This window comes from Helicoverpa armigera, chromosome 4 (assembly GCF_030705265.1).
Source record: "Helicoverpa armigera isolate CAAS_96S chromosome 4, ASM3070526v1, whole genome shotgun sequence".
Lineage (NCBI taxonomy): Eukaryota > Metazoa > Arthropoda > Insecta > Lepidoptera > Noctuidae > Helicoverpa > Helicoverpa armigera.
In genome coordinates, this window is record NC_087123.1 from 9,938,209 (window position 1) to 9,948,950 (window position 10,742).

Here is a 10,742-nt window from a genome sequence, read left to right on the forward strand (position 1 = left end):
CAGTTGAACATACGCTTTTTTGCAATTTTTCAGTCTAAATTCATGATAAATGGTTTCTCATTTATTTACGGCTTTTACGGTAAAATTTGAAGTGTCTATGAAATGACAATATGCTATTTACTCATAGAGCTACCAAAAATTGTTTTTGAATTGATTTAAGAAATTATACAATTTGAACTTTACAATTTATAACCGCATCTTTATTCTACCAGATTGCTACTCGGCGTAAGCTTAGTATGCACACCACTAGCCTGCGCAGCATGGGCTAGTGCCCTACTCCTGGGCAGTGAGGCAGGAACCCGACGTGACGCGCTCAGTGCAGCGCTGGCAGCTGCCGTGGCAGCACACGCCGCTGCTGCCAGTCTTGGGTACATCGCCTTTAATGTGCGAGTGAGGGACAATTTGCGAAGGTAAGTACCACCACCTAAATTGCAGTATATTAATCATCTGCAACTAGGTAGGTACAGTACAGTCCTCTCTTGATTCTCTATTGAGGGATTGTCCGGAAGTTCACGGCCCTGGAACACAAAGGGGTCTTGAGGAACTAGACCCCTTTGTGTTTCTTATAGACCCGGAGAAATATGGTGACACTACTTTTTGCTCCATTCAAAGTGGGTTTCCATTCGAGGATTTCCCACCTTCCTAAGAATGTATCCTCTAACCTTTGTCATCAGTATATCAAAATCGACATGTTACTTACATCTTCTTTCTTTTACAGAACTGTACTAAGATGCCTAGGCAAGAAAGTACCTCTAGTCGACACATCGGTCATAATTAGCAGCAGTGCTCAAAACTTGTCACAAGTAAACAGGTAAGTAAACAACGAAAAACCTTTCAAACTTGTGCTCAAATGAAGCACACATTCACCACCGTATTTTAAACCCAACGACCTTCATTTTAAATTCTAAAATTCGATGTATTTTCCTAGGTCTGCCTTAGCATATCACAGTAGCACAGAACCAGGACGTCAGATGAGGAACATTGGTATATCCGCATCTTCAACAACTTCAAGATCTACCACTAAAACTAGTTCTAGTCCTTACAGGTAAGTCAAAGTTATATTTCTTGTAACTATAACTACTGGTTCTGTCACATTACGTATGTTTCCACCTGGAGTTAGCTATGTAAATAATTTTATTAGGTCAAAGATACAACCAGATTGCCGGAGCATCTGCCTACGTTTTATCTGGTCTTTTGAATATTTTAAACTTGCTTATTTATTCAGTTAATACCTAGTTTTCTTAATTATTTCCCATATTTATTTTTGTACTAATTACAGTCGTAGCGATGGTCAATTGCGTCACACGAGCACATCCACGTCCAACTACAATACAAGCGCAAGTGATATGCCAGCATACCTGAGAGGATTTGACTCTTCTCTTCATACTAGAAAAGACGGTAAGCTTCTATTCTTCAGAACTTTATTACAGTGACTATCACTATCCAGTATTTGAACTCAAAACATTTACTTATTCTGACGGAGCAAAATAGGGGTGTATAGAAATGACCATATTTTGGAACTTACTGCTCTGGATCGAAACCAGTGGAAAATCAACGTAATTCGTTTTTGGAGACTTTTATTAACACATATTTGAGCTATTGATATTAGGAATGTAAAGAACAGTCACTATATGGAGCCTTAAAATATTGATAATGTGGATTTGACATTTCATGATCTCCAAAACACCTCAAATCCATCCATTCCTCAGACGAAGGTCGTCGCCGTCGTAAAACAGCCACCGACGGTGAAACCACAGGGGAGACTGGTGAAGAAGCTACAGAAGCCACCGACAGTGACAGTGACGCGAGTGCGAGAAGCCTCGACCTCGCCTCCAGCCACTCGTCTGATGATGACGAGACCAGCACTAGACGGTCCAGTCACCCGCCTTCTGCTAACAGTTAGTATTGCTTTATCATCACAAATAAGATCTACTACAGGATAGGATACCCCAAAGATTCTGAGCAACCATCCAAACGCCTGTGAACTCCCTCAAATTCATTTCTCACTACGACTCTTCTTTGGCCCTGTAGTAGAAAACATTCTCAGTCTTGAAATAGACTTATTCAAAATAGGTCTGACCGTTTGATCACATATTGGCTCTCCACTTAGTAAAACTTTGAATACAGGGGATCACTACAAGTCTGTTTTAGTATCCGTTCAAGAAATAATGTGTCGAAAAATGCCGTGGTCTTCATTTGTTTTGTTTACTCTAATTTAATACTTTTGTAGGGGATCGAGCAACAAGCGGTAGTGCTGCGAGTTACCTGCCGAATATAACTGAAGGGGCACCACTTGCTATGCAACCAAGATGGCCTTCACACATTAGGGAAGGTATGACAACCACCACAAACACAATGCAATAATGTTTTAATTTTTTGCCAAATTACTGTAAAGTCGTCTACATAGATGAGGAGTTTAACCAGCTCAATTTTCCACCAGAACCAAACCGTCCAGAAATGGGCCGCTGGTCTCAAGAGACCGGTTCAGACAACGAGGGGCTCAACACAGGGATGGCGTCTCCCTCCCCCAACCCTCTTCCCAACCCTGACCTAACTTCTGACGTGTACCAGCTCAGCAGGCATCGGATGAAGCCTTCTATATTGGAGAATGTGCATGATACGTATGTGGCTAGTGTTGATGCGTCTAGACTGCCGCTTGATAATAGGTAAGTTTTGTATATATAAAAATGGTCAAGATAGGATATAGGTCTTTGCAGTGTAGGTCTCTTAAGAGTGCATTGAAATGGGATCTGGAATCCGGGTCGTCAAAACTGCTCGCAAATTAATTACTACCTATTAACATGGGTTCCGCAGTTTCGAACTTTGATAAAATATTGGACCTTAGCCACAAATGCAAAGAAATCAGAAAAAATAAATGTGACTGAGAATATAAGCTTAGGTATATTCTTATAGTCTTAAATTAAAGACTAGAAAGTAACCGTCTTGACCGCTCCCAATATTTTCAGATACGGCGTAATGGAAGACGAACTAATGTACGGAGTTCTCCCAACGGACACAGAGAAACAAATGCCATACGACCCTAACTACCCGATATCCCCCACCATGTACCGACTGCCCGGCAACCCTTACGGGTCCAAAACCTACCTCCCTTCACGAACATCAGACTACGGGTACAGCCCAACTAAATACCTAAACTCAGACTCCAATGTCTACGGGTCTAGAGACTTCAGAGACTCTGGGGTCTCTACCAGAGAACATGATGGCTACCCGCCCAGAGATTTCAGAGATTCAGGCATAGCCACCATGTTGAAGAATGACTATCAAAGGAAGATAGACAGCCATTACGGAGACTATAATGATAGGATGTCGGAGGGATCAGATAAGCATCATGATAAATATTTGTTCCCTTATACAGGTATGTGAATTGTGTCTTATTTTTCAGTTTTGTACTTTGATGTGTCACAATAGAACCTGTACCTAATAATTATGTTTAAGAAAGTCAAACTTTTTTTCTTTTTTATATACTTCCTCCACTCATATACTCCTCCTATCTACTCTCTTACGTATATCCCCAATATGTTCCGTCATAGGCTCCCCATATCTACTCCCTTATGTAATCCAGTATAAAACACAGTTCTATGTTTGTTATTTATATTTTGTGTGTGCTTTCTTTAAATTTTTTTTTCGTGTTATTTGTTCCACCAAGCTTCCCTAGTGTTTGAGAGTGATCCGCTTTTGACGTTATTATTTTGCTTGCTTTAGCTGAGGAAGACCACGCTCACTTGCGTGGGATCAGCCAGCCACCGCCAGTCCGTAGTAGTGAGATGGCACATCCAGGTAATTTTACAGCCACGAACACTCCACACAATATTGACATTTATTTGGGTTTACCGCGAAGAAAATCTGGCAACATTAGGTACATTGCCAGATTTTGGTCGAGGTTTTGTGAGGACCATTTTTTTTTGTCACTTCACATAACATGTTCTTGGCTTTATGTAACTTAAAGGTAGAATTCCGTGGATAGCGGCTACGACAGCCGCGCGCGGCTTACGACAGTCGTCGGCCGCGCGCGACAATAGTCAACCTATGAAAATGTATGGCGCCGTTGCCGAGGTCAGCGACAGTCGCGCGCGGCCGACGAATTTCGTGAGCCGCGCGCGGCCGTATGCATCTCAACATGGTCTAGCGCTTAATAACATCTATAGAATTTTAGTAAAACCAGAATTGAATTGTTTTTTATTTAGTCGGCAAAACTACCTTTTGTTTTCATTACAATACAAATGCTTTTGAATCAGTATTTGGTAGTATCCTTCATCATTTCTACTTTTTAAAGATAGGGTAGATTGGTAATCTATTTTCATAATACAGCCACAGCAACACGTCATCCTCTTCTTCTTCAAGGATATCAATTAGCACTTCGACTAGAGGGAACGGACGAACAAAATCGACTAATTTCAAGACAATGCTGCGCGCGGCTTACGAAATTCGTCGGCCGCGCGCGACTGTCGCGGACCTCGGCAGCGGCGCCATACATTTTCATAGGTTGACTACTGTCGCGCGCGGCCGACGACTGTCGTAGGCCGCGCGCGGCTGCGTCAGCCGCTACCCACGGAATTCTACCTTAAGTGTAGATTTTTCGCAGTCGTATTTGTAATAGACCACTAGACTATAGACTAGACTAGAGTAATAGACCAGTATATTTTTTATATTATTTTCCTTATATTTTTTATGAAGGTTTGTCTCCATACGTACTTACATACTGATTTGTTTCCTCCTAGCTGAGAATCAACAGCAGATGGGGGCGCCACTAGCGAGTATGGGGGAGACGAGCGAGTAAGTGTGAAACCAACTTTATTGCACGATCATGTTTGCATGTAAAATGTTTCATTTTATTTTTGGAGGCGGAATTCTGTACATTAATCTATCTCTATTCTGAAAAAATCTACGTATGACGGAAGTATTCAATAGGTTCAACTACCAATTTTTTTACAGTTTACCTACTGAGACTTTTTGAGGTTTGTTTTCTGAAATATAAAAAAAAAAAACTATACAGAATTCCGAGCAAAAAACATTTTCAGAAGTCTAATGCTGTCTACTTACTTCTTAAACAACATTTACCAACGACATCAACATCTGCTTATGTTGCCATATTATAAAAAAAAACAACTAAACATTATTTCTGAAAAGGGTTTTTTATTCTTTTACTTATTATTTGATCAATAAATCCAGCCATAATGATAACATTGTCAATAGATGGTGGCGGTTGTATGAGAAACACTCATTGTAATCATCTTTTGCTTTGCTAACCCGGTGGTGTTGCCGCAATCATCTTCAACCATTTAGGGAAGAGGTAAATTGATGACTTTATTCATAGTCCTGACCATGTTTAAGCTCTTTTCTTAAATAAAATAATTAAACCAGAGGTCGGTATCTCATGTTCAAAACATGGTCATGACATTAATTTAAGTGAAACTGCTGAAAAATCTTTTACTTAGTCTTTTTTGAAGATATCTTAAAAAGTAGGTAAAAGATTTTTTAAACATTGTCAAATTTGTTGTGCTTAGATTTTTAATTAAATTATGTCTTGCATGCTGTTAAAATGTCATTAAATTACTAGGATTTTTATATTTTTGATCAATTTGTTGACATCACACAATATTAAGCAAAAATTGTTCATTTTCATATCTCCAAATCATTACAGGAAATCTACTACTGAAGACGATGCTGAGACGAGAGTATAACAACGCTAAATAGTACAAGATTTCCAATGAATCTCAATTAGTTATTAATTTAATTTTAAACTTCTTAGTAACGGTATAAATTAGCATTAATTTACGCAAAGACTGTCGTTAAATCAGTACCCACTGCCATAGTGTAGAGTAACGAGTATTTATTTTTGAATTTATGTCTATGCTTTAAATAGTAACTATAGTGGAACTGAAGTTAGAATTAAATGTTTTGAATACTCATTTTTTATCGGGTTTAGCGTTTGAAAGTCTGCTCTTAGATTTAAACTTATATGTCGACGATATTCTGATATCCCAATTGGTGTATGAAAAAAAATACTCAATAAATGGACACAATATATAAGAACACATACCTCTATCGATATAGACGTGTACATAATAATGTAGGAATCTTAATTCATACACTCAATGTAGCAAAAATTATAAAGAATTTATTTAAGTGTGCGTTGGTATAGTGCAGATCTGCCTAATGCATGTTTATTGAAGTAAGAATGACATCCAAAGTCAGTCATGTAAATAGTTAAGTTAGCTTACGAGTAGACGTTTACCGATTTATCTTCCACTTAGTAATTTCCCAATTCTTTTGAAACTTGTTCTTGAGCCTAAAAAGAAGTTCTTTGTGTTTAGTGTTCAAAATTAACTTCAACACTAAAGGAATAGAAAATACTTTTTGTAATTTAATTCGGTAAATGCACTCCAAATATACTTTAGTGCAAAATATGAATTACTTTTTATTTTTATATAAGAAACCAAAACTATCGTTTGTAAACATCGTAGGAATAAGTTTAGTAAAGTTAGGTAATGTTTGTAATATTGTGAATGTTTTTTTTTTGACTTGTTTGGTGTGAAAGAGGTTTTATAACTGTATCTACGTAAGAAAAAGAAATACTTTTGGGAAGCGCAGAATAATCCTGAACCTGTTTTTCAAAGTGTTGGTTTGTTATTATGTTTTTATTAAAACGATGATTTCTTATGAACCATAAATTGATTATGTAAATAGTGTGTTGTGTGCATTTCTAGCGTTTTAACGAAGAGTCCACCTATTTTGTAAATAATAGATTTTTACACTTTTAGTAGTTAAATTAGGGACTACAATAGAGGAATATTAAGTAAAAGCTTTATTTAGATATTCTCTAGTGTCAGATTGCCATAATTAATATTTAATGAGTTCGTAGAATGCACTATGAATATGAACAAAGTTGATTGCGACTTTCTCAAAACTGCTGCTATTTGCTATTTAATTACTCAAGGCGTTTTGACATGACCCAAATTATTGTTAAAGTGGCATTATATCCACTATGTATGTTTTAATTGTGTATGTATTTGTCTAATGTAATATTTATTTAATCTTATTTACGTACATTCTCAAATCTTTAGAATTTTGAATAATAGACTCATCAGATTTCATGTTTCTGATTTCAACAAATCCAGGATACTTATACCTACCTACCTACTTACCCAGGTTGTCCGTTTATACCTATTGCTCAAATTTATGTAATGTATCTCTTAGGTATTTACCTAAACATATTGTGAACTTACCTACCGAAGCAGTTTGACACTGCTTTGATTAAATTGCGTTTGCCACTTTTAGGAACCTTTCGGCTTATTTTTATATCTTACATTCCATTTTGTGATATTACGTATCTTTTTCACCATTTTCTATGTACTTTTACTGGCAATATTTATATAGTGGTACAAACATTTGAATTGTTTTATAAATAAAATAAAATATTTTATTGCTACCCAGTGTTGTTTAATTTACAATTTCCTACCTACTTCGGCATTATACCTATTAAGTAATCTGTGATTATACTATGTAGATAGGTCTTAGAACTTAACGACTAGACTTTTGTGGAAGAAAATATAAGTAGGTAAGTACTTATTAGGGGTCTCTCATACATAGGTAGGTACACGCGTGAAATAATTTAAAAAATAATAATTTCTGAGATAACTTTGAACAAAACGTTAATACGTAACGTAATAAATCTTACACACGCATGTCAGTGTTTTATCAGACACAATCTAAAACGGTCCTAAGCGCCACCGCGCAACTCACGCGCCTGTGTGATAATGCCAAAATCAATATCAGAATTGATTAGACTGCTCACTAGTTATGTGGTTCCTTACCAATATCTTATGAAAAATCGGTGGTTGCTAATTAATTAATAATTATCATCATTCTCCTAATAACTAGATGGTCTCAAAATCATCGAGGAAACTACATGCAACTCTGTTCAGATCATTCCATCTCAATCGGTTCAAAAGTTTTTTTGTGAAAGTATAGCAACCAAATAATCCAGGTTGACTAATTTGCTTCTCAATTCGAAATCAGGCATTTCTATCAACCTAGCCACAAATTACTATAATTAAGATCACACCAATATTTAATGGAACTGTCAAGCGAATATTGTGGTCTTATAAAACTAGAAATAAATAAAATTAATACAACTTTTTATCTATTTATTCATCAACATACATAATATCTACATTTGCACAAATAAAATATATTTTACTTAGAATTACATCAGTAAACTGTTTTAAAGACTGATATAATACTTTCTCGTTCGTTTTGTTCCGAAATGTGAACACTGAGCTAAGAGCCAGTGTTGATTCTCGATTGATATACCAAATACCAACAATGTGTGGCAATAAATCAACTCCTCAACAACTCCTATAGTTAAGTTTATGCAGATGAATTTACAAGTACGTACAATAAATTAGTAAGGTAAGCAAACTAATATTTACAATTGGGAGTTACAATAATTTGATTTTTATATAATTTAAAAGGGAAACAGTGCTTTATCGATACCAGAGAACATTAACAATTTAGATATTTTCCTAGCAGACACAGGCAGCATTTACAAATATGTAAAATATATTTCATGATAGGTTATATTAAGCTATCATTAAAGATTTCATTTCTGTGTAAAATGTTGTGCTTCACAATAAGTCAATATAAAGTTCTGCCGATGGCTCCGTACAATGTCATCAACATCACTCATGTACTACAACCGTGTCTAATGGAAAATAACATATCACACCAAATACGAAATTTATGTACATTATCTTTTATTACTATGTATAAACATGGGTTACAGACTGACCAATCAAAGCTTTTACAAAACTTGAAACAAGGTTTAATGGAATGTATAAGCCTTATTAATGACTAGGTATATACTGTTGTTATATCAAGCCAGAGCTTTACATTAGGCCACGGAAACTCTAAAAGTAATGTGCACCTAGTCATTTCAAATGAGGACACTGTTATGGTTCAATACAAACACAATCTCGACCGGGAACTATATAGTTGTCAATAAAATACTGCAATACAATCCAAACCTCAGTTCAAATATCTGTAATCTTAGCACAAATGCCTTATTATATGCAACAACAATTAAAGTCAATTTATAGTACATACAGTTATTATAACATCAAAAATTTTATATTACTTTAAGATACTAAGATGTGAAGTGCTAAGACCAGATATTTTATTGATCATTAAGATTAAAAAATAATTTACATTATATAAACACATCAACAGAGAATAGGCAGGAAATACACAAGTTCAACACTGCAATTATATTACTTGAAGCTTCTTCGGTGATTAATAAGTATTGAGCACTGGACACTCTGGTTGTTAAGGTAGGTCAAGGCTGGTAACACATCCAGTGCTGTTTTACACTGAAAATAAAAATAAAAACTCACATTATTATCTCAAATATATTTAATAACAAATACAAATATTCAAAGTGCTAATAATTATTTTAAAAGATAATCTATTAATTGAGGGAATACAATAGCTTAAGGAAAATAATAATTGTGTATACAAATAATGTCAAGTGACTAAATCATGCTGTAACTAATGTTTAGATTTCCACTCTTTCAAAATCATGTGACCTACATAATAAACTATTTCAATCTTTTATATGGAGTCACCATAATTACATAAAGTAGTAAGAAATATGCTGAATAGTGGAATTACCATCACTGATTCAAGTCTATGAATACATTTTTGATATAATAATAGTGAAATTCATGAAATTTACCACAATTTGAAATAAATAATTGGGAAAAGGTTAATAAAACTTGTCAATTTAGGTATCACACCTAGATGATACAAAATAGATCATACACAGAAGTTGTATACAACTAAGATAGGAAATTATTGATTGAACATCATGAATCATGGTCAAAGCTACAGAGAATTACAAACTTAAAATATTTAAATGCAAATATTATACTTACACTTAGATTCAAGTTTTATTTTATTCTTAAATTACTGGTTGCCCATTTTGCACTTTGACGTCATGTAGATACCAACAATAAGACCGAAGAGACCAATGGCTGATCCGAAAATCTCTACAATTAGGATCTTTACGAACAAGGCAGCATTAGCTGCATCAGCCAAGGCAGCACCGGAGCCGACGATACCCACAGCAATACCACAGAACAAGTTGACGAGGCCCACGGCGGCGCCAGCACCGAACATCACATAACCAGCCATCCAGTTCTGTTGCTTGATGTTCATGTCAGTCAGGGGCTCTGTGTACCGTTCCAGCATTCCAGACAACACGATGGCAGTGATCAACCCGTAGATCGCGACGGCTTCGCAGAAGATGACGGAGATCAAGTTCTTGGTCTTGATTCTGGGCGCTTTGACACCTCCTCCGACTATGCTCACTCCGGTCGTGTGGATGCCCATAGCTGCGCCCACGACAGACAGGGCCACGGAGAACGCAATTCCCAACGTACCCCACATGTAGGGGGACGTATGCTCCAGGAACCATCCGAGGCTTATTTGCTCACCCTTTCCTTGGAGAAGATAGAACATAGCAAATGTCGGAATCACGAGCACCAGCAGCAGCGCGAACAGGTAAGTTAGGAAGTACCTCATCTTGGATGGTTTTTTTAGCAAATTGGAGCTGAATTACCCGATATTCCCGAAAGGGACGGCCTTTTTTCGCCCAATTTTTGCCTTGACAGAAAACTCAAAAGCAAGAGGTCTTGTGATCACAAGTTGTCATAGACAATAAA

At 36.3% G+C, this 10,742-nt stretch overlaps 2 protein-coding genes across 2 annotated transcripts in view; one reads left to right on the top strand and one right to left on the bottom strand.

Moving 5' to 3' along the window:
* LOC110375009 (protocadherin-like wing polarity protein stan) overlaps positions 1-6,536 on the top strand; it is a 174,720-nt gene extending 168,184 nt beyond the window's left edge. The window contains exons 45-55 of the mRNA XM_064034220.1: positions 213-410; positions 719-811; positions 929-1,045; positions 1,280-1,398; positions 1,710-1,898; positions 2,231-2,332; positions 2,441-2,666; positions 2,967-3,376; positions 3,724-3,798; positions 4,740-4,794; positions 5,663-6,536. Of these exons, the coding sequence (XP_063890290.1) occupies positions 213-410; positions 719-811; positions 929-1,045; positions 1,280-1,398; positions 1,710-1,898; positions 2,231-2,332; positions 2,441-2,666; positions 2,967-3,376; positions 3,724-3,798; positions 4,740-4,794; positions 5,663-5,702 (1,624 nt within the window). The 3' untranslated portion in view covers positions 5,703-6,536. The remainder of the gene's footprint in view (positions 1-212; positions 411-718; positions 812-928; positions 1,046-1,279; positions 1,399-1,709; positions 1,899-2,230; positions 2,333-2,440; positions 2,667-2,966; positions 3,377-3,723; positions 3,799-4,739; positions 4,795-5,662) is intronic.
* A 1,841-nt stretch (positions 6,537-8,377) lies between these two features.
* LOC110374983 (V-type proton ATPase 21 kDa proteolipid subunit c'') lies at positions 8,378-10,742 on the bottom strand. Its single transcript, XM_021332932.3, has 2 exons — positions 9,954-10,742; positions 8,378-9,389 (listed from the first exon to the last, which is right to left on the bottom strand). Exon 1 carries the CDS (start codon positions 10,600-10,602, stop codon positions 9,985-9,987), a length of 618 nt encoding a protein of 205 aa, XP_021188607.1. The 5' UTR covers positions 10,603-10,742; the 3' UTR covers positions 8,378-9,389; positions 9,954-9,984.

Excerpts from the sequence above, each read along its gene's own strand:
- LOC110374983 (XM_021332932.3), bottom strand. The coding sequence starts at position 10,602 with ATGAGGTACTTCCTAACTTACCTGTTCGCGCTGCTGCTGGTGCTCGTG.